General features: G+C 55.7%; 2 protein-coding genes across 2 annotated transcripts in view; one reads left to right on the forward strand and one right to left on the reverse strand.

Moving 5' to 3' along the window:
• IKBKB (inhibitor of nuclear factor kappa B kinase subunit beta) overlaps positions 1-23,108 on the reverse strand; it is a 229,314-nt gene that overhangs the window by 193,828 nt on the left and 12,378 nt on the right. The gene's annotated exons all lie outside the window — the stretch shown is intronic.
• On the forward strand, positions 4,389-21,233 carry SFRP1 (secreted frizzled related protein 1). The gene is made up of 3 exons (XM_069877385.1): positions 4,389-5,038; positions 10,625-10,702; positions 19,986-21,233. The coding sequence occupies exons 1-3, from the start codon at positions 4,498-4,500 to the stop codon at positions 20,306-20,308; spliced, it is 942 nt and encodes a 313-aa protein (XP_069733486.1). The 5' UTR covers positions 4,389-4,497; the 3' UTR covers positions 20,309-21,233.

Consider the following 23,108-nt stretch of genomic DNA (forward strand, 5'->3'; position numbering starts at 1 on the left):
CTGTAAATATTTGCCATCAGTTCTCTCCTGGGACTAGGGGCAGACGGTCAGAGTTTGAGCAGTGCTGAAGGCGTGAGCTGTTGTAGTTCTTTATGTGTTATCTCAGCTAGTAAACCTTTTGTTGATTGTGTTTAGTTATAGTATTTAATGGTGCTAATTTCACACTAACAGGAGGCATTGGCTGCAATAGTTACATGCCTTGATCCTGGCCAAGCTGCAGGCTGGCTCTCTGTTTAAGCATCCCCAGCATCCGGGGCAGCGCTGGGCTCTGGACTGGGGTGGCAGAGCTGGGGCGGTGGAGTAGCAACCTTCCCACACAGATTCCCGTGTAGCGGGGTCAGGGAGCATTCCTGGCTCCATCACTGTTATTGGAACCTTGGAGCTCTCTGCTTAGAACACCAGAAAACAAGCACGGCAAAGCTAACATCCTCCCGGGCAGGCTGACCACCACGGCGGCTGGCAGGGTCCGAGCCAAAGCAAATATTCCCTGGGGGGTGTCCTACTGTGGGGGGCATGGTGGGATCCCCATGCTGGGACGTAGCGGGTGGGCTGCCTCTGCTGGTGCTTTAGCCCCCTCCTCAGCATGGTCACCGAGGGGCAGAGCGAGCTCCGGCATGGAGCGGCTGTGGGTGGTTTCACGCTGCCCAGCATGAGGCAGAGACAGTGGATGCCTTGGCCAGGCCACTCTCCGCTCCCCCATCACTGCTGCCTCTGTTGAGGCTGAGACGGGGCCAGCGCAGTGGTGGGAAACTGGGGAAGAAATGCCAGGGCAGGCAAGGCCATGACTCCTCCATGCCCTCAAACGCAGCAGTAAAACAATAGGCCCTGGGCAATAGTGTTCCCGGATTGTTGCATGGGACTATTTGGGGGCTCCACTTTGCTGCTCATGCACGAAAGCCAGTCATTTGGCAAAAATCAGCTCAGTTAGCAGCCATTGTTCGTAAAGAGCCCAGGGCTGAATGGGCTCAGGGCTAATATATTCTATTATCCCATGCCTGCCTGTTTCCCGGGGCGGCAGGGAGGAAAACATGCATTCCAGTGCCGGGTGGCCGGGCAGAGTGTGCCCTGCTGGCCCCGTGGCGCTGCCCAGCAGGTAACACGGACTGGGAGCCAGGAAGGGATGGGATGGTGGGAAGTGGGTGCTCATGGCATGGCAGCTTCGAATTTCCAGCAGCCCCTTCAATGCCGAGCGCCTGCTGCGGGTGGTTGTGGAGGAGAGCAGCCACGGCAAGGCGAGGGACCTGTGGTGGGGGCAGAGCATGTGGTCCCGTGGGCTGCAGGGACTAGAAATGGAACCAGAAATAAGCAGGGATAATTTGGCTGGGCTTTTCAGAGACTAGGAGGGGATGGGGGAGAGCTGAAATAATGTGCGCTGCAAATCTTCTCTTTATTCAATAAGAACACGTTGGCCCTCATGCGAGAGGCAGCAATAAATGTCCATAAAGCAAAGTTAAACAATGACATTAGAGACCACGTAGAGACTGAAGAAGCAGAGGACTTTGTAATTATGAGCTGAAATGGCTGCATGGCTTCAGAAAAGTTAATGCCCAGTGTGGAAGGGCCTTGTTGGAAGAGCAGCCCTTCTTGGGCAGCTGCTTTATCTGAAGCCTGATGCTGTGTATTGGGCAATTTAGGGGTCTAGACCAGAGCTGCTGGGTTTTCTCTCCTTTTTTTTTTCTCTCTCTCTCTTTTTTTTTTTTTAATAGATTGGTTTTCTAGCTAATTCTATTTTGGTTTACAACGCACTTTTGGATTCCCATACATGTGCTGCTGCTGTGAATGTATCAGGTACAGAAGAGGAGGGAGCTGGCAAAGACCTTCCCTGGGCTGAGTTCAAGAGCTGTCCATGCTTTGAGTGTGGGTGGATTCAGCAGCCAGCGCACACTTGTCTGATAGCCTTCCCTCTTTGCTCAAGAGCGCTGAACTGTGGTGAGCAGCCCTCTGAGCTCAGCGGCTGCTGTACTGTGTACCAGGGTTGCAGCCAGCCCAGGAGTCTGTGTGGGAAGCTCCAGGTATGTGGTGGTACGCACTTCTGAAGTGACCACAACAGGGCTTGTCGTTGCTCTGTGTGGTATTTGCTGAGCCTGGAGTACCAGAATCCCACTGCAGTTCTATTCTTACTGCTGCTGCCTTGGGAGGGCTCCCCACCTTTGGAGCATGAGTTCCCTAAGTCCCCATCCCACCTGCCTGGCTGTGGCCCTCCTCTCACGCTGCTCAGCCTGGAACAGATCGCAGCATTGCCGAGTAAAAGGTGCCCATTGTCACTCTGGACACTGAGAGGCTCTGGGACTTTCTGATTACCTTGCAATCATATTCCTTCCACGATTTGGTACTGAGCACCCCTGATGAGCAGGGGTCATGTTCCGGACCAGAGACCTGTAGGCAAGGATATAACCTTGGGTGCAAATAGAGAATCTTGAGAGAAAAGCAGCCTGGCCACCCTGGAGAGTGTCAGTGCTGTGTTCCATGTGCCACACCACAGCTGGCTGCTGGGACACGGTGGGATTTGCTGCCTTCTGGAAATGAGACGTTCAGTGTTTCCAAATTGAATTTGGTAAAAGCAATTCCTAGGATGTCAGAATTTCCCAAGGGGTAAGAAGTCCATGGGGCAGCTGTTCCATGGTGCAAACAGGGATTCATGCTTTGCTGCCCTTTCTCCAGCCCAAGCAGCAGGAGAGGGCAGGCTCCATCCAATTCCCTCTCTAGTTCAGCTGGTGGCCCCTATGGCGCCGATTCCTCTTGCTTACTGCAGATTTTCCCACTCCATTAGTGGTGCTAACGGGCTCCCCTCTTCCCCTGGCCCTCAGGTGGAAGTGGCTCTTTCATGCTTCCAGACGGCAGAGCCCCTCCGTTTACCTCTCAATGAGGTGTAGTTCCTGTACTAAACCGCGCAGGCTGTTGGAGCAAAAGGACATGGCAGCAACTGGTGCTCTGTGGGAGCCGGGAGCTCAGGAGATGCAGTAGATGCGGCTGTTGCACCGCTTTGGCTTCTCTGGTGGGACTGGAGCCAGGATTCTGAGGCATGGTTCCTCTTATTGAAACCGACCAACCTTTTCTCTCTCCTGGCTGGGTTTTATTTCGCTCTGGAGAGCTCCTGAGGTGCGGATGCATGGGCACGCAGTGGGCAGAGCTGCTTGATGGCCAGACCTTGGTCTGAGACAGCTCCTGCCCAGCCTGTGGTGAGGGCACCGTGGGCAGCTGGTGGGGTTACGGCCCCTGGCCTCCACGTGCCCAGCTGCTGCCTTTGGAGTAAGCCAGTGTCTGCAGGCCCTTGGGAGTGCAGCGGCTGCTGCTGGCTGCAGGGAGCAGGGCTGGCCTCTGCTTCTGCCCCACCATGCCAGCATTTCCACGCTGCGCCCAGCATCTCCTCCTTGCCTCCGAGCAGGATGCGTGGCGTCAGCTGCAGCCTGCCAGGCTTGCTGTGGCCTCACCCCTGCTCTGAGAAGCTGCTGGGAGAAAACCCTCCATGGCCCTCTGGATGCGTGGCAGCGCAGCCGGGCTGCTCGACTCGTGCCCTTTCCTTGGAAGGGCTGGGAAGAGACTGGTGCTGCTGCTGAGAAGCGGTGGATGCGGCTGCTGCATGGCTTTGGCTTCCCTGGCAGGACCGAAGCCAGAATTCTGAGGCATGGTGCCTCTTTAAAGAACAAACCAACCCTTTCTCTTTCCCACTTGTTTTTTTTTTTTTTTTTTTTTGCAAATACCATACTTTCTGTTGGAATTTGTCCACGGGTAACTGAGATCTGTGCGGTGCAGCAGCCCATGGGGGTCCTGGTGCCCCTGCCACCCACGGGGTCTTCCCGGCGGCTCTCCCGTGGGGTGTGGGACGCGGGTCCCCGGTCTCAGTGGCCAAGTGAGAGTCCTGAGATGCGCGTCCCAGGGGTGCAGGCTGGGCTTGGGATGCAGGATGCGGGTCCTGGGTCCTGGGGGTGCAGGATGCGGATCCTGGGGTGCAGGGTGCGGGATGCAGGTTGCACCTTCCAGGATGCGGGTCCTGGGGTGCAGGTCCCGGGGTGCGGGATGCGCGCTGGACTCGGGATGCAGGGTGCGGGTCTGGGCTCGCGGGGTCGGGGGGTGCAGCGTGCGGGTCCTGGGGCGCGGGCCCCGGGCGGGGCGGGGCGCTCTGTCTCCGCTCCGCGTTGGCCGCGGGGTCGCTGATTGGCAGCGCGGGCGGTGCCGCCCTGATTGGCTGCCGGGGCCGCACAAACCCGCGGCGCGCGGCGGCGGGGCCAGAGCGGGGCGGGCGGCGCGGCGGGCTCGGCTCGGCTCGGCTCGGCTCGGCTCGGCTCGGCTCCGCTCCGCTCCGCTCCACTCGGCTCCGCTCGGCTCCGCTCGGCTCCGCTCGGCTCGGCTCGGCTCCGTGCATCTCAGCTGGGCTCAGCCAGGCTCAGTTCAGCGCTGCTCGGCTGGGCTCAGCTCAGCTCAGCTCGGTTCAGCTCGGCTCGGTTGCAGACAGCAGTCGGGGTTTGGTGCTCCGGTCAGCGCTGGGCATCCCCGGTGATGGGTGGCGGGCAGGGACTCACCCTGGGGGCACTGGTCCCGCTGGCCATCGGGCTACTAGGCTGCGGGCTACTGGGCTGCAGTGGGGCCAGCGAATACGACTACGTCAGCTACCAGTCCGACCTGGGTCCGTACCCGGGCGGACGCTTCTACGCAAAGCCGCACCAGTGTGTGGCCATCCCCGCCGACCTGCGGCTCTGCCACAGTGTGGGCTACGACAAGATGGTGCTGCCCAACCTGCTGGACCACGAGACCATGGCCGAGGTGAAGCACCAGGCCAGCAGCTGGGTGCCGCTGCTCAACAAGAACTGCCACATGGGCACCCAGGTCTTCCTGTGCTCCCTCTTTGCCCCTGTCTGCCTGGATCGGCCGGTCTACCCGTGCCGCTGGCTCTGTGAGGCCGTGCGCGACTCCTGCGAGCCAGTCATGCAGTTCTTCGGCTTCTTCTGGCCAGAGATGCTCAAGTGTGACCAGTTTCCCCAGGATGATGTCTGCATTGCCATGACAGCTCCCAATGCCACCGAGGTCTCCAGGCCCAAAGGTAAGGGGTGACCCACGCTACATCCCTGCAGCCGGCACTTTCCTCCGAGCCGATGGGGCAGACGTGAGCCCCAGAGCAGCCATGTGGGACCAAAGCAGGTCTTGCAGCAGGAGGGGGATCACCTGGACTCTGCTTCCTGGCAGCAGTCTTCCTTCAGCCTCCAAGTGCTCCATGAGCACTCCTGTCCCAAGGAAGGTAGGATGCCCTGCCAGCTCCTCGCCTCCATCCTGGAGACAGGATAGTACTGGGACATGGTGGGTGCATGGGTGCTCTGATTCCTGTGCAGATGCTGGAGCCTGGCTCTGGTTCTTTATGAACCAGGGCTTTGATCCTCCATCCTCCCGGTGCTGCCCTGGCAGCGGTTTCTCTCCCAAGCCTGATTCCTGCGGGGCTGTTCTGGGCAGCAATGGAACGTGTAGTCCCCAGTGGCAGAAAGTGCTGCCTGACAGGGGTAAATGGTGAGAGCAGCCCTGGTGGGATGCCCTGCTTCCTGAGCAGTCCCAGGGTGAGAGGCTGGGCAGCTGGAGGCTGCGTGGCCGGTGGGAATCCAGCCCTGCTCTCAGGTGGGCTGCGTGCTGGCGAGGGGGCAAGGGAGGCAGCAAGAAGCACCTGGGGACACTGGGCACGGTTCTTGTTTGTCTCCATCGCTTGCGGCAGGTCTGTTTGAGGCCAGGCTGGCTCATTTGTGTGAGTTGCCGTGAGGTCGGCTTGTTGCTGAAAACTTTTAAAGTAAATAAATATCCCGGTGTGGCTTCGGGATTCCTCATCGGAGCTCGCTGAAAGGCTGGCAGGAGGGCCCTTTGTAGAGGGGGAATGCAGAGGGCTATAAAAAGCGCAATGCTTTCCTGTGTCCGGAGCTTCACGGAAAGAGGTAGCAGCTCCCAGTTTCATGGGGGGGATAAGTGTAGGCACTCGGGAGGAGCTCAGGACTGAGGAGCCACGTGTGGGGCTGAGCGGTTGCCCTGGCTTCTGTGCTGTATCCAGAACTCATCCAGGTTGCCCTTCGCGGCGGCTGCTTGTGTGCAGTTACCTTTACAGACAAAGGCTTTGCATCGTGCTGGACGTCCTCGCTGGCCAGAGACTGGGCAGTGTTATCCCCACGTTCCAGTGGGACGCATGCTTCAGGGACCTCTTGAGTTACGGGGTGGGAAGGGGCACACCCTGCAGCAGAGGTGTCCCCAGGAGCAGGGTGCGTGGAGGGAGGTGGGAGTGATGGCTTGAGCGGGATGGGGCAGCGGCTGCAGGTGGGCAGGGAGGGATTCCCTAGCTCAGCACCCGTTGGAGCTGTACGAGGAACCTGTGAGTGTCTTGGTGGTGGCAGCCAGAGGCAGGTGGCGTGTGAAATGTGAACCCGCGCCGGGGGTGAGGTTTGGCTGCTCTTGCTTCCGGGGACCCAGCCTCTCCCCGTACAGCGCCAACGGCAGCACAGTTGGCTTTCTTGCTGTGGCTTGCACTTACGGATGCGATTGCTGGAGGAAACTCTTTGTTTTCCAGGAAGGCTCTAAAATCATCTGCCCTGTGTGAACCTAGACCCTTGGTCAAGACCGCAGTTGGTCCTGTGATGCAGGTACAAAGGTTGCTTTTATTCTCCAAGGACTTGCAGCCAATCGTGCTCCTGGGGCAGCTGGGTCTGAGCTACGACAGTCTCTATGTGAGCAGTGTCTCCTCAGTTTTCCCTTGCGTTTAACATGAACTTTCTGGTCACCTTTCAGACCTGCTATCACAGCAGCACTTTGGCAGGACATTACTGCTTTCTTTTAGTGCTGCTGATGTGCCTGTTTGCACAGTACTGGGGCACCATGTTGTCGTTCACAGGTATTGCTAAAATGAGTTTCTTACAAGGAATTCCATGTGCTCCTGTCTGAATCCTTTGTGGATATATTGCTGGTCCTCTTTGACGTGCAGAGAGGCCTCATTCTGCACAAGCTTTAGAGTGGGTTCAACTGGCTCTTTGAGCGAACTGTGTCAGAGCTGGGTGAGTGTTGCAGGGAAGTATCGCAGCCACTTGGATAAACTAGTCTCTGCTAAATGGCTTCACAAAGCTTGTGTGCCAAGCACTTTTAAATGAGCAATTTGTTCACAAGGATTTTTACAGAAAGTGAGTCTTTAAAGTTGTTGTGCAGACATGAACTCTGTAGCATTCAGTGGAGCAGTATAGGAGCCCTGGCTGCTTGTAGTATTTCAGGAGAAACCCTTGCAGGTGCTGTCACTGGGCCCCAGCAGCTCTGGAGGGGTGAGGCCAAGCTCCCTGTGCCTGTTGCCCTGGCCAGGGCTCTGCTTTGTGAGGAGATGAACAATTTTAATGGAAAACACTTCTTCAGGGTGGGAAGGTTGGATCCCAGCAATGCCAGGCTGGACCTGTGGCTCTGGTGTGCCAACTTTCACAGCTGATGCTGGTTTGTGGCAGAGGGTTCTGGTGTGTGTTCCATGAATAACCTCCGCTCGCTCTGCCACATTCACTGAGTGCTGGGACGCTCTCACCCCAAACAGCTTACAGGGAAAACAGCAAACTTAAAACTTAATTGTGGCCACTGTGGTGATGTAAAGCAACACAGGCGGCTCTCCTGCACTGATGCTTCTGCTCCCATGTTCTGGAGAAGTGCCTGCAGTGATAGCCAAACTCAACGAGGTGCCCAGCACTTTGTCCACTGGCTGCTGTGCCGCTGGCTCCTGCAGGCAAGGGTTGTGTGTGGGTGAGCACACGTGTGCCGCTGCAGTTCAGTCCGTGTCCCTGTTCGTGCCTGGTCCTACCCTCCTCCTTGCCTGCAGTTTGTGTGCATCTTCTGCGAGCGCTGGCTCGTGAAGCCCCTTCGGGCACCAGAGTGCATTTCCTATTGATTCCCAGAGGGTCAGGACCCAGCCGTGTCCCCCCTCTTCTCTGGGTGCTAGTAAGAACAAGCCCTTTCAGTGTTTTTCCCCATTAACACCTCGAAATTGGAATTTGTTTCTGCCTCTCAAAGAGCTGACCTGCTGAATTCCTTTCTCCTTAAGCACGGGGCGGTAAAGCCTGCAGGCCCGCAGGATGCATCAGGGGAGTTGCAGATTAATATAGCATTACACATTCCTTCTCTTGCCCCTGGAGTAAGCTGGCTCCAAAGCCTGGTGTTAGAAAATGGTCAGCAGGGAAAAAGCGAGCTGTAAGCAGGCTAAAGCTGTGCGTGAAACGGAGCCGTCGGCTGCAGCAGACGGGCCCCAGCCAGGATGCCGTGGGCTGGGAGGCTGGCGGCTGTGCTGGATTCCGGGAGGTGCAGTGGGTCAGTGTCCCCTGGCAGCCCTGCAGGCACGGCCGCAGTGTGACCAGCTGCAAGAGGCAGGGCTGGAGGATGCTCCCCACCCGTGGAGCTGCCCAGTACGCAGCGCCGGTGAGCACTGGGTGCCCGCTGCTGCTCACCTGGCCATGGGGGTTCTCTGGCATGGGTGGCATGCTGAGGGCTTGGCCCTGGTGCAGGGATGCAGCAGCCTGGCAGTGGGACGAGGCTGCTGCTTGTGCTGTGCTGGATGGCTGGCAGTGCTCGATCAGTCCTGGGCATCAGCAGAGCTGCAGGGAAGTGTTTTCTCTGGATGTGCCTGCAGCATGGCTGGTAGATGTGCTTTGTGTTGCCAGTGGGAAGCGGGGTAGATGCAGTGCCCTGTGGAAGGGGCAGCCCAGGGCGACTGCAGCAGCTCCAGCCCGTGTAGCACAGCTGCTGGCGAGGAGGGTCTCTGCCATCCTGGTGTGCCGGAGCATTCCCAGGGGATGCTGTAGCACAGCTAAAACAAAGCCTGGAACAATGAGTCTTATTTTCCATTATTTAGATTTTTTTTTCTCCTTTGGTTGCCTGGAAAGCTCATAGAGAGGACACAGAGGTGGCTTTTACGTTGTTTATTTGGCCTGTGTGGGCTTGGCGAGTCTCCCCGTGTGCACTGTGGAGGCACAGGGAAGTGCTTTGCCCTCTGGGATGTGTGGAGAAGAGCTGATGCATGGCAGGTACCTCCCCCTCATTACCGAGGGTGGTCCCAGCACAGCAACCGACTCTTGGCACCACAGCAGGGACAGACAACTGGGGCTGTCGCCTCCTGCATGCTTCCCAACTCCCACATCACGAGCTCATTAAATGTGCAGTCTGGATGGAAATATTCTGATGGCTGATTTTAAAATAAAGTGTTGAGGACGTCACCATGTCTCCAAAGGCTGGCTTCTGCCCATGTCACTCCAGGTCAAGGCAGTAAAAGTGGCAATTGTGTGTTAGGGTTTTGGAAGAGGAAGCTGCCCGGGCGATGGGTGCTTCTTGTGGGTACTGGGACACTGGGAATGGTGCCGTTAAGTGAGCTGTTGGGTGCTGTGATGGCTCCTTGTGACCTGTGCATCAGGGTGGCTGGATGGGCAGCTGCCCTGCATATGTGATTAATAAAGACATGGTGTGTGACCCCAGGAAGGAGTGTTTGGCACTGAACGGATTGGGGAGGGCGGGATGCAAGAGGGAAAGAAGAAGCCACAGAAAAGAAATGTCTCGCCTGAAACCCTGCGGGGCATCTGTGACTGAGGAGACTCAGCCCTGTGGTCTGTGCGGGTTGTGGCTGTGCCTCCCTCACCAGCCGCTCCGCCTCTGCACCCCTCTTGCTGGGACATCTCTCAGTTTTTCATGCACAGCATTGCTGCGGGTTTTGCCAGCCTTGCTCCAGGTTGGAAGGGGATGAGTGCTCCATTTGCATGCAGGGACCAGCAGATGTGTCACTGCAGCACCATTCTTGAGAATAACTCCCTTGTGTGGGAATGAGCCCTGCGTTCTGCTGGACTGGGAACAGAAGCAGCATCTCTGAGCTTCATAAGTTCATCTGCCAGTAGCACAAATCTGCATCTGTGCTGCTGGGTGGTCTCTGCTCTGGCTGGAGATGGGAACCTGGAACAGATTTTTATTCTCTGGATGAAGTCAGCTTTCCTCCTGGGATGGATCCCAGTGAAATGTCCTGGGCTGGTGATTCCCAAGAGGAGGATGGTGAGCAGATCCAGCTCTCCTCTGCTCTCCTGTGAGGCTGCCCCACAGACCTACAGGATGCAGCTGGGCTGAAAACAGGGGCTCACTGTGTGACGCCTGGGCAGGGTTGGTCCTGGCATGAGGGAGAACTGGACTGAACTGGGCTGTGCTGGTCCTTAACCCCCACCTGGCTCTGGGGCAGCTCCTTGGCCCATGAGCCATCCCTGGACACCATCCTCATGCCGTGCTGGGATCTGGGCTCTGCCTGCCTGCCTTGGCACACCCCTGGCAGGGAATGTTAGCGGGCGGTGGGCCATGCCCTGTGGCGAGCAGCTTCCTCAGCTGAGTGCCTGGCCCTGAAAACCCCACTCCTTGCCAGCTCCGTCCTCCTGCTCTTGGCAGCTGCCCGTGCCCGTTCCCTGCCGGGGGGCCGCTGGCAGCACTGGAGCAGGGCTGGCAGGAGGCGGATGGCTCTTGACCCACAGCAGGGTGTCGTCCCGTGGGGCTGGGAGCCGGGATCCCGTGGCAAGGTGCCTAGGCATGTGCCCCCTTCGAGGGCCGCGGTCTGATGGCCGGACTCTGCAGCGCTTCGGGAGCCAGCTCCTCACTGCCTCTTCTCTCCTCTTGCCAGGAACGACGGTCTGTCCCCCATGTGACAACGAGATGAAGTCAGAAGCCATTGTGGAGCACCTGTGTGCCAGCGAGTTCGGTGAGGAGTGCTGGGGGCGCGGGGAGGCTTCCATGGGGAGCGCAGGGCAGTGCATCCCAGGCCACTCTGCTTCCCTGCCCGCTCTGAGCACGGGGTGGCCAGCGTGTGGCCAGTGTGGCCATGTCACCTGCAGGCAGCCTGGCCCTTCCCTGAGGCGAGCGTGCCTCTAGATGTCGGTGTCGGCGTGCCGAGGCGGGTGATGGGACTGGACTGGATGTGTCTGGGATGTGTCTGGGTACCGAGTGCAGCTGGGAACGGGGCAGCAGAGTCCAGGGCAACAGGATCCTGGCGGCAGTGCCCGCGCTCCTGCGTCGCCTCAGCAGTGGCGCTGAGCACTTCACCTGGTGAAACAGTGTGCGGGATGAGGCCCTGTGACCCGAGATCACCCACCAAAGCAGCGATACTGCAGGCTGTGAGGCCCCACTGCTGCCATCAGCCCCAGCTGTGAGCAGGGAACCAGATGGTGATGGTCTGGGCATAGGGCAGAAGTGGCAGTGCCTGTTCTGTGGTGAACTCAGGTGGCTTTGTAACTTAACCCTAGTGTTCCCATGTCCTCGTGTTGCGTGGGTCTCTTCCACTGGGTGCAGCCCTTCAGCAGTTGCAGGGGAATCTCTGCTCTGCTATGGACCTTGACAGGCTGCAGGGAGACATCGGCTCCTCCATTAACCTTCGTGGGCTGCAGGGGGATACCTGCTTCAGCACCTGGAGCACCTCCTTGCCCTCCTCCACTGACATTGGTGTCTGCACAGTTGCTTTTCTCCCATATTCTCCTTCCTCCCTCTGGCTGCAATTGCTGTTTGCAGGTGCACAGACCCTTATTCTGCTTGCAATTGTGAAGGAGCAAACCAGCTTCCTCCTTCTGCCAGACTGCTTAGAATCATAGAATCATAGAATAACCAGGTTGGAAGAGACCCACCGGGTCATCATGGCCAACCATTCCTATCAAACACTAAACCATGTCCCTTAGCACCTCGTCCACCCGTGCCTTAAACACCTCCAGGGAAGGTGAATCAACCACCTCCCTGGGTAGCCTGTTCCAGTGCCCAATGACCCTTTCTGTGAAAATTTTTTCCTAATCTCCAGCCTAAATCTCCCCTGGTGGAGCTTGAGGCCATTCCCTCTCGTTCTGTCCCCTGTCCCCTGGGAGAAGAGCCCAGCTCCCTCCTCTCCACAACCTCTTTTCAGGTAGTTGTAGAGAGCAATGAGGTCTCCCCTCAGCCTCCTCTTCTCAAGGCTAAACAACCCCAGCTCTCTCAGCCGTTCCTCATAAGGCCTGTAACTGCTTGTACCAGTGGGCTTCTTTTCAGCAAAGTGATGCTGCTCTGGTCAAGTCCAGGTGTAAAACCCAAAGCTGGCCCTTGTCTAGCTAGGGTTGAATAGTGAGCTTAAAATATGCAGAGCTACCTGAAAGCTGTGTCCTAAATGTGTTGTGGCTGAGTGAATCAGACAATCGCAGGTAAATAGAACTTCATTTAAAAAAAAAAAAGCATTGCGGGGAAAATATTAGCTTTCTCAGCTCAAGCCCAGAATTAACTGGTTTTGACATCCTTGCTGGTGTATGTAACTTTCCCGGAAGGTTGTTAAAGGCGTATTGAACAAGGTGTGCATTCCTCAGGGATTAGCACGTGGAGGTGCCCTGTGCCAGAGCACACTGTGCAAACCCCAACCTGCTCGGCATGCTGGCGAGTTACCCTTCCTGCTGGAAATGAGTTCTCACCTCTCCTGCAGATTTGGTATGCCAGGAGACCTGATTTCAGCGCAGACCCTTTCTAGCAGGGAAAAGCAGCAACAGGAACTCCCATGTAATGGTTTCACAGAAATTTGTGTGCTTTGGGGTAACAGATTCAGAGATTCAGCACACAGCCTGGCCGGGGAGCAGGATGTGTGGCTCACCCAACTGCAGGCTGAGTGCTCAGAGGGGGGTGAGCCGGAGTGCTGTGCTCCAGGCAGGCATGAGATGAGAGATGAACAGGAGTTGCTCCTGCCCCAGTGTGTCTGTGGGGAGAGACTGGAGGGAGCTTCTCGGCTGGTGCAGAGGGAGCAAGCAGCCTCTGGGGCCAGCGCGCCTGGTTTGGGCAGGGTTCGCGTGCCTGGGTTTGCAGTGGTGCCGAGGCATTGCCAAATCCAGGGGCTCTGGGCTCCTCTCGATGGGAGAATGAGAGGCACTCTGTTACCTGTCACCTCCCCACAGACGTGATGTGGGATCCCACTGGTGGGCAAGCGTGGGAAGGGAAATCCAAGTTTGACCGCAGCTTGTCATCAGCCTCTGCCGCTTAATATCCTCCTCGTGCTTCAGGCTGGTTACACAACGGGCAGCAGAGGCCAAACCAGAAGCATTCATGGCCTCAGTGGAGCGGCTCGAGATGCTGACTTACCCACAGAGTAAGTTGGTTATTGGGAAGTTTTGTGGTGACAGCGTCCAGAGGATGGAAATATTTCTTGGCAGACAGCTCTCTAGGCAGGGCTGCAGCAAGTGGCAAGATTCAGTGTTACCGTGCACAAGGAGCAGCGAGTAGAAGAGACCTCAGCCCCCGTGTCTACCCCAGTCGACTTAAAACAGTTTGAAGGGTTTCCCAAAGGCCTTCCTCCTGCTGTGGTCCAGGGTGGTGGGGATGGGTCCCTGTGCCCAGGCTATCTGTGCTGGGGCTGAGCTTGGAGAGAGAGAAATAAGAGCCAGATATGTAGGCTTGGCGCACTGGGAAGAGCTTGGGTCTGCCAGAGAGGATGAGGTTGCCCTCTCTGCTGTGTCAGGGAGCTTGTGTTGTCACTGAGTGTGCCATGCCCACGTCCAGGCCACAGCAACTCGTGCAGACAAAGGCAGCTCTGAATGGGCTCGTGTTCCCCTTGGGATCACTTCAGTCACAATGTCGGGTATCACAGCTGTGCTGGTGCACCCCCCGCCTCACCCAGATCACTGCGTTTCTCCAGCGCTGTGGAACAACATCTGTTCTTTCTGCCAAAGTGGAGTCTGACGGCTTTTCTCACTGCTGCAAGGAATTTGGGATCATTCTTTGTTCTGTGGATCAGCACAACTCCAACATATAGCTTTGGTTTCTAACGTGTCTGAGCTCTTGCTGATTCTGAGTTTGTTCCATTCCTCCTCCTTCCCACTCCTGCCTTCTCTTTTTGTCTCAGAAAGAGGTTTCTGATTTGAAAATGTGATGATCTCCTTGCTGTAGAGAAGTCTAAAGGCAGCAGAGCAGTGCAGGGTGCTCCTGGGGCTGTCCTGGCATGCAGACCAGCCAGCAAAGGAGGCAGTGACTTCAGGAAGTTTTCTCAAAGCACAGCACGTGGCCCTTGGATCTTTGTTTAGTCTTGGGGATTACTGTCATGGGGCGATTTCTCAAGGAGAGTTTATCTGGCTCTCAAATAAACTCCGAGCCCTTCAGACAGAGATTTCTCACGCACATCCACCAAGGTAAACACTGGCAGCTGACAGGTTACAGACCCTCATCAAAGCCAGACACCTACAATAAATGTTTAAACTAATCGGTGCTGCACAGGGCAGCTGGTGATGCGTCCCGCACCGATCCTGCCAGAATGTTACTGCCGGTTTCACCTTTATCCCAGGGGCTCCATACAGACAAGATGCCAGGAGCATGTTGCCCACTGCTGCTGGTCATGAGGGCAGCAAAGGAAGAGAGCTGTGAACACAGGAAGGCTGTAAAGAAAAGGGACCTCTTTTCCCTGTCCCAGGAGATGATCTTGGGCAAGACCTGGGGCTCGGAGGGGTGCCAGGCAACCGCCAGCATTGTGGGCAGCAGGACAAGGTCTGCATTCATCCAAGCCATGGCAAATGTGGGCTCTTGGGTGCTGGTCTGAGGCAGCTCTGTGGGGCTGCTGGCAGCTTGGCAGCTCATTGGGAACAGGATGGCTGTGGGGTGGCAGTATGTTCTGCTGTCCGCAAGGCTCTGGCTGGGGCTCACTGTGTGATAGCTGCATGGCGGGAGCCGTGTGCCTGCTCCCATTGCCCTGGCATACCATTTGGTGTGGTTTGCCTGCTGCTGTGGGTGCCTGCCTGAGCAGAGGAGACCTGGGTCAGCACTGCCAGAGGTGAGTGGAGATCAGCTTCTCCCTTCTTAATTTCCACAGCACGCATGAGCTGCCTCCATTCTCCTCACCCTGTCTGTCTCGTGGATGCATCAGCTGAGTGCCTGTGGGAAAGGGGAAGCATTTCTGACCACCAGCAGCTTCCAGTGTTGCTGCTCCTATCCTTGCCATAGTGGCAGCCCCTGATCCCTGCAGTGTGCAGCGTGGTTCTGTTGCACCTCTGGCTGTGTGTGCACGCTGCTCCACAGCTGGGTGCTGAGGCTGGGAGCTGGCAGCAGAAGCATCACCAGTGGCTTGGAGCTGTGAAGCGCAGAGCAGAGGGGTCAGCAAGGGGTGCAGGGACCATCGACTGGGATATGGACCATCCTGGGGGGCCGGGCTAGGTATGTGTGCTGGCAGTTTAGATTTTGGCGCAGCTTGGTTAGGAGCGATGAATGCAGATGAAGTGCGAGATGCCCCTCTTGTGCCCTCGCTGCCTCCCTTATTTCTTGCTCCTTCCTCAGACTGTGCTGGCCCTGAGTTCATTCCTCTCTCTGTTTCTCTTGGTGACTTTATTTATTGTTTCTGCCCTTCCTCTGGGGTCTGAGGGGATCCTGCTGAACGGGCTCGCACTGCACTGGAGACTGCAGCGCAATCAATATGTGCTGTTTATTTTTTCCCGGTGACTGACAGCTCCTTGCCTGCAGCCTTCTCCTGTTACAGCTCTAATGTGTCTCCTGGCAGGTTTCCTCCTTCTGAGTGATTTCTAAAGGAAGGAGCAATGAGGGTGAAGGAACAGCAGAGCTTTGCCTTCTCTCACGTTCCCTTCCGTGCCCCTGAGGTGCTGGAATGGGGCCCCTGCCCATGTGGGCAGGAGAACAGCAGAGAGGGTGTCCCGCTCCCACGCTCCTGCGTGCTGGTAAAGGGGCTGGAAGTGCCCGTGCAGCTCAGCGATGTGAGCAAGGTTGGGGGCTCGTGCATCTCAGCCTGTGGCAGCTCCTGGCACAGTGTGGACCTTGGAGATGAGGAGGGAGCGCCTGAGCCCCGGTGCTGGTGTCAGGGTAGGAGAGTGCTTTGCTCGAATGTGGTGCTTCCCGTTTGCCTGGGAGACTGGTTTCCTCTTCCCCACATCAGGTTGGGACTGGATAGCTGAGCTGTAGCAACATCAATAAGAATTGTTTCAGGTGATGAAACGCAAGTTGTGCTTTGTCAGGCTGGACCCCAACCAGCTCTGTGGGGCCTTTGCTGCTCCTGGAGCTGCTGCTGCCAAGAGCAATTTCCCTCTGAGTGCGATAACACTTTCATATACCCTGTTTCATTTTAATAGAAAGAAAAAGAGACATTTTTGTGTCTCTAGTGCTCCCTGCTCCCTCTGCGTTGGAGCTGGTGGAGCTATGCCAGCATCTGGTAGGAGCTGTTTGGAGACAGGGCCACATTTCTGGCTTGGCCTAACAGGGGTGCATCAGTCGGGGCTGTCAGGGCTGCCAATAGGGGCTGCATCTGGAGATGGGGCAGCTGCGCATCCAGAGCCACCCCTGTCCCCCTCATGTGTCCTCTGTCAGCATCCCAGGGTTGGAGCAATCTGGAGCAAAGTGCAAGGCAGCTTCGGGCTGCAGGAGAGTAGGACCTTGGAGGGGATGAAGCTGCTTGTGCCAGTCTTTTCTTCCCGACGCTGGAGGTGTGGTCCTACTGGATGGCACCTTGGGCGAAGTAAGGGCTGGTTGATGCTATGATGTTGCATTGGGAGCAAGGATGCTGGGGAAAGCTGGTCGTAGCTGCTGGCTGGTGTACATGGGGTCATTGCAGGAGCCTCTGCACTGTTCAAGGGCTGTGCAGCTGCATTTGGTTCTCATGCTGGCAGCGGGCAAGGTTCTCGTGAGAACATCAGTGCTGGTGCTGGGCCTTGGCCACCAGTTCTCCCAGCCACAGCAAGGCGCTGGCGAGTGGCTCGTGCCTGGGCAGACATCAGCTTCGTGACTGGGGCTCAGCAAGGGCGAGTGTGGGTTTAGCACCCTGGGAGGATTTCTGCAGTTCTAAACACAATGTGGCTGAGAGCTGCTGAAATTTGCTTTTGTTGTGTTTTGTTTTCTCCCTCTCAGCCTGACTAATGCTTTCACTTCTGTCTTTTCTGGGAGGAGCCTTTGAAGTGGGCTGCTGGACGCTGGCTTGCATAGGAAGTCTCCTGCCATGACTCGCCTGTGAGCAGACGTACCAGAGGGTGTTTTGGGACTGTGTATGGCGTGAAAGTAAAACCTCTCCCTGTGCCATGCAGAAATGCCCTCTGCTTTGAGTACCATCAGCCACGTGCTTCCTGGACATGGAGAGGAGAGCCTCTCTCCTGGCCAGTCCTGGGTAGCAGAGAGGGTTGTCCCTATCCCTGCGGGCATGGATGTCCCAGAGGGATGAACATCCATCCCCAAGGATCCCACCTTCCACCCTGGCACCCAAGGGCTGCAGTCCTTTGCACTGTGCTGCCCTAGAGCCGGCACTGTATCTCGGTGATGCTGGTGATGTCGCAAGCAGAGCTGCAGCTGCAGTGCAGGCAGGCTGCGGCTGCAGGGCTGGGGGCTGCACATGCTTGTGTGCTGTGGATAACGCCCAGGTCTCTTTCTATGGTCAGCTCCCTCCTGGCAGCAACAGCTGAGGATGGAGTCTGTGCGAGCATGCGTGTCCTGTGGTGCTGAGATGGATTTGATGCAGCATGGCGGGAGTGGGAAGACCAGGGCTCCCAGGGAGGAAGCTGTTTGCTTTGGCAGCTCAGTTGGGTCCTGGAGCCAAGACTCCATCTGTCCCACTCTAGCCTTTCCCTGGGGCCAGGGCGATGTGAGGCGAGCTGCAGCGGCGGCGAGTCACACAATGGTCCCTCTGCCAAATCAGTTGTATTTTAGGAACACCTCAACCCAGGGGCTGCTTGCGCTGTGGGGAGGTGTTTGCTTGGAGCTGGGTGTGCAGCTGCGAACGAACGTGCCCTCAGGCCCCACTGTTCTGATGTGAGTGGAGAATGGCCAAGCTGCGTGTCCGGCCCCACTGTGGTGAAATCTGCCTTTTGTGCCCAGCAGTCTCACCTGGAAAGCAGGACTGAGCTTCAGGAATTTGGCCTTAGTAGGGAAACAAGGAAGGACTAGGGAGTCAAGGCACTGGCAGAAGGTGGAAGCTGAGCAGTGAGTATAATGCTTTGGGTTTTATTTGCTCGTGTGACTGCTTAGTCCCCAGTGAGGCAGCAGAGACTTGAGCTGGGCTGGGTTTTGCATGGGCAGTGCTGCAAGCTCCCTCTGCGGCTGCTGAGATGGGCATCACTGCTGTGAAGAGCAGAGTCCCACACACATTGTTTGCAGCCCTGACCAGCCCCCTCGTAGGCCCTGCTTGGCGTTATCTGATCTTGGCTCCATGTGCTGCTTTGCAAGAGGGAGTTTACATGAGTTTTCAGTTCACATCTGGATTTATGGTTCACCTGGGCAGCTCCCATGCTCCCTGAGCCTGCATCGCTGACTTGCAAACAGATAAATTGCTGCTGGGCAGGGAAGGGAGCGGCTGTGAGCTCCCACGACCTGGGATTACCAGACCCTCTTTGTCTTCTGTAGGCTATGATTCTTGGAGCAGAGCACCACCTCCACTAGCTGCCAGATTATTTTCTTCCTCTAGCAACAAGGATCTGAACTTGCAGCGATCACAGAAAGGCAAATTGCGAAAAAGCCCTTTCGAAAAAGTCTCTTATCACTGGTGTTATAGCATTCCTCCTGCACTGACAACCACAGTGCTCAGTGTGATAGCTCAAAGTCAGAGCAGAGAAAGAGACGGAGGTTCACATTGGGGAATGCTGCTGTTGCCCAGTTAATGTTGTGGAGCTTAGAGCTGCCTGAAAACTACTCGCTCCATTTCCCAGATTGCTTGCAAATTGATCTCCTTCAGCATCTTTAGCTCCTTAAAGCTTGTCTTTTCAGCTCCTTAAACATCCCGAGTTTGGAAAACAGATGGAATGAACATTTCAGTTAGGTTTCCAGTCCTGGATTACTTTCTTGTACAGTAACAGCATAACACGACAGGGCTCTTGGCAAAGGCAGCGGGTGGTTTTGGCACGTGTGCAGCTAAATACCATTCCTGCTGTTACCAGCGCAGTGGCTGGGAGCATGAGGGTGACACAGAGACTCTGCTGCCTTCTCGGGATTGTCATCACACTGCCCTCCTGCCATTCGGGTCTGGAACAGGAGCAGAGCTGCCATCCATAAAGCAATGTGTGTTTGCTGCTACAAGATCCAGCAGAGCAGGACTTCAAGGAACGAAGCTGCGGGGACGCGTCTCCCTGCCAGAGCCAGGGGCTGCTGCGTGCCGGCTGCTGCACACGCTCGGAAAGGCAGATGAGAAGGGACAGGAGACAATTAATCACCTACCCGAGCACAGTTTGTCTGCCGCTCTGAAGTAAACTCCAAAATGATGGAAATATGTTAGTAATTCTTGGCCATATGTGCCTTTCCCCAAAAAGAGGCAGAGCCAAATGGCACAGAAGCGATACTTTAATGTACAACACATTTTCATCATTTTTCCTGTGAATGCTAAATTCCTCCTCATGGTTGTGGCGAAGGAACATGTATTTTTTTATTTGGGTTGTGATTAACTTGGGGAAAACGCTGAATGTGAAGAGGAAAATATTTTCCATGTAAGTTGTCTGGGATTAACCTCCCTTCTCCTGGAGAGGGTGCAGGTGTGCGGCTGCTCTGTGCTGCTCTGGCTTCTGTGTGCAGGTCCTGTGGACACGGCTTTTGGCCACTGCTCAAGCGTAGGGATGCTGAGTGCTTGGAAACTTGTCTTGCGGACACCTGAGGGCTGGGAGTGACTGTGAACAAATGTTTGAGAAGCCAATTTGACCTTTTAAATGGCCCTTTCAGAGTTTCTCCATGTGCCAGGAGCAGGGAATCACCTTGTTTGCTCAGCAAGGAGCGTATCACCGACCCAACACATGTCCCTCTCAAATCAAAAGCTCCTGGTGTGTTTTGCTGGGGGAAAAGGAAATGGAGACGTCCATGTTTTACCTTGATGCTCTCCCAGGTGTGGAGATGGCTCAGCTTCAAGCATGAGGGGGTTTGTGTCGTGGTCAGTGGGCCACGTTGCTGTTGGGTGATGCAGCGGAGAGGGGGTCGGGGGAGGCAGGAGCGGTTTCAGAGCGGGTTTCATCACTGCCTGCTTGCCCCCAGCTCCACTTAGCAAAGGCTGCTCAGGAGTCATCTTGGTATTCCCCTCTCTCTGGCTTGTTTTTCAGCTCTGAAGATGACCATCAAGGAAGTGAAGAAGGAGAACGGTGACAAGATGATCATCCCGCGGAAGAGGAAGGCGCTGAAGCTGGGGCCCATCCGGAAGAAGAACCTGAAGAAGTTGGTGCTGTACCTGAAGAATGGGGCCGACTGCCCCTGCCATCAGCTGGACAACCTGGGCCACTACTTCCTCATCATGGGCCGCCAGGTGAAGACCCAGTACCTGCTGACGGCCATCTACAAGTGGGATAAGAAGAACAAAGAGTTCAAGAAGTTCATGAAGAAGATGAAGTCTCCTGACTGCCCGACATTTCCATCTGTCTTCAAGTGATGCTGTGGGTGGCAGGAGAGCCGCTGCCTGGACCTCGTGCAGCCCAGCACGGCAGCTCGGTCTTACTCCTCTGCAGCAGGGATGCTGGAGCCAAGCCTCCTGCTCCTGCTGCTCCTGGGAGCGCCTCTCACTGACCCCAGCCCTCCTACCTCCCCTCTGCCGGCATTTTCCTGATCGCCTGGGTGTGCAAGTTTGATGTGCGTGCATGAAACAGTCGCTGAGGTCACACGTGATGTACACCCACAATATCCAAAGACCCATTGCTGTACGGATATGAACATTTATTTACATAGCAGCTATCAGGTAAAAATGGCAAGCGGAGGGGTGTGGAGTTATGTCTAGAGATTACATGACTGCAGAAGGACCTTGTGATCATGTTTCTTCAGTCTTCATGTCTGCAGGATCACCCTAAATTAATTCCTGTTTGAACCAGAGCCAGCCAATTGGAAAACCAGCCCATTCTCACAATGAAAGTTAATGAGCGAGTAGTGGAGAACCCAGTTACAACCTCTGATAAAACCCGCTAATAGCCCTCACTGTAAAAAACCAAACCCACTGTAGTCTAAACCTGCTTAGTTGAGGCCTTAACCCTGGGGTCCTTGTGGTACCCCAGTCAGCTGAGTCGGGAGCCCTTTGGAGCCCTTTGGTACCCGCGTACTTGTAATGTGGCACTGGGACATCCGCACTGGCCTCTGCTGAGCCAAGCTGGCCGAGCCCCTTGAGCCCAGCGCCGTGCTGCTCCCTTTCCGAGATCCATGCAATCCTGCCCAGTTTGACGGTGCTGCAGCCCCAGCGCAGAGGGGGCTCGTGGCAGAGGGAGAAGCCTCTGGCCTTGTGTGGACCCCAGCTGCAGTGGTGTTCAGTTGAGCATCCCCTTCCCTCTCGCCTCCAGCATCAGCCCTCCCCGGCAGAGTCCCCTGCCCCCGTGGCTGGTGCTGCTGCTGCCCAAACGTGTCGGTCGGCTCTCGCTGTCTCCCGTTTGCTGGCCAGCCCAGCAGCCTGGGATTTCTGCTGGGGAGAGCTCCCGTCCGGCTCCTCCAGCTTGTGTCACTCCCAAGCTTCACCAGGGGTGTTTTTACAGCTTCTTCAGGCTGCTGGCAGAACACTGGATTGCAGAGGGCCAAGGACCGGTCCCTGTGGAACACCATGGGAAAGGCAGCGTCTCTATCTTCCCCTCTCTGCAGTCACTGTGGGACCTATCCATTTCCAGGTTTTTGTCTGTTTGATGTGTGACAACTTGGCTTTGTCTCCTGTTTTTTTTTTCCTTCTTAATCAAAATGTCATGTTAGTGTGAGGTCAAATAGTTTATGAAAGACAAAGAATATTGCATCCAAATGATTACATTTATCATCCAAGCTGAAATTCATTATTCCGCTAATTGGACAAGTACTCTTTTCCATGGGCCCGTATTGCTCCTCGTTAATTATGCTATCCTGCTTCAACTCCATGTTCTTGTCAATCATGGCTCCTCAGAGAATGAATATCTTGCGATCTGAGATAATCCTGTTGTGTTGCATTTAAGTGAAATAACAAATCCTCATTTTTGAGGTTTAAACCAACCCCGCTCAAAGCTGGTAAATTAATTATCCTTTAGCTTGAGATTGCCTTTTATTCCTCATGTGGGCACAGAGCTGTGGACTTGACTGCAGAAGAATTCCATGAAGAAGCCGAGCGCGCTGAGGAATGCTGTTCCACAGCTAACAGAATGATGGATTTAGGATGTGATCTCTGTAGAAAATCCCTCTAGGTTGTCTTAGGCCACCGTTTGTAGTAGCGTTGTTTCTCCGATGCAAAATTAATCATTGTAGATAATGTGCTTTATCAGTGAATTAAATAAATAAATAAACCATAGGCTTTAACATCACAGATAGATGAGGTGAAGCGATGGGGAATGCTGACCAATCCAGTCTGGTCAGCAGTGCCTGGAGGCTGGGATGGGGGAGCGGAAAGGCTGGTTATCTTGGAGCACCCGCAGTGGCACTGGGACCCTCCGCCCCACCAGCTTTCCTTCCACAGATGAGCCATAGTGCGGAGGGGGAATTGATCGTGTGTGAGGGAGAGATGCTCGAACACTGAATCGGGCTGGGGTTCTCATGCTGTTACCCGGGCTGCTCGTGGGCGTCCTTCAGCCTCTGCTAGACACACGCTGTGTAATGGGCTCTTATTTAGTGTTTTAAAAATTCTTATTTGAGCAGGAAGCACCCACAGGGCAAGGCAGTTCACGTGTACCCAGAGCCCCCTTCAGCCCTTGGCAGCCCTCGCTGTGGGGCTGGAGCAGGGCAGCGGCCTCCTCCGTGACTCAGTACACAGCACAGAACGATGTGCGAGTTTGCGAACGCCGCTGCTGCTTTGTTCTCCACAAGGCGTTCAGACAAAGTGGTGGCAAAAGAGTGTCCAGGAGTGATGCGTTTTTGCTGTTGGTAACTGCTTTGTGCAGCCTGCTTTTTGAGCTGGTGCAGCCTGCTGAGAGCCACGGCCAGGGGCTGCAGAAACTCTGCACCCTGGAGCTGCCCCATGGAGGACAAATGACCACTGTAGTCACCTACTTAAAGCAGAAAACAGTTGTGTGCTAGTGGTTGCTCTATGAGTAACTTCAAACATCTGATCAGAGCTCAGAGCAGATTGGCACATAGTATTTCAGACATGTCATTTTGAACATCTTCATGTACCTGGAAAGTAATTTTGCTGTTCTCCTGCCGAACTGCTGCGTGTCCTGCCTGCTGATCCTGCAAGGGTCCAGTGGAAAGCCTGCCTGGCCATCGCTCCACTCCCCCTGGGCTCTCTTCGCATTTTTTGATAA

Source organism: Phaenicophaeus curvirostris, chromosome 27 (genome assembly GCF_032191515.1).
Source record: "Phaenicophaeus curvirostris isolate KB17595 chromosome 27, BPBGC_Pcur_1.0, whole genome shotgun sequence".
NCBI classification, from domain to species: Eukaryota; Metazoa; Chordata; class Aves; order Cuculiformes; family Cuculidae; genus Phaenicophaeus; species Phaenicophaeus curvirostris.

What these genes read in the sequence shown, in the direction of transcription:
- SFRP1 (XM_069877385.1), top strand. Translation starts at nt 4,498, where the DNA reads ATGGGTGGCGGGCAGGGACTCACCCTGGGGGCACTGGTCCCGCTGGCC. An exon ending in CGAGGTCTCCAGGCCCAAAG is followed by an intron (nt 5,039 to 10,624) that starts GTAAGGGGTGAC and finishes TCCTCTTGCCAG; the next exon opens with GAACGACGGTCTGTCCCCCA. An exon ending in CCTGTGTGCCAGCGAGTTCG is followed by an intron (nt 10,703 to 19,985) that starts GTGAGGAGTGCT and finishes CTTGTTTTTCAG; the next exon opens with CTCTGAAGATGACCATCAAG.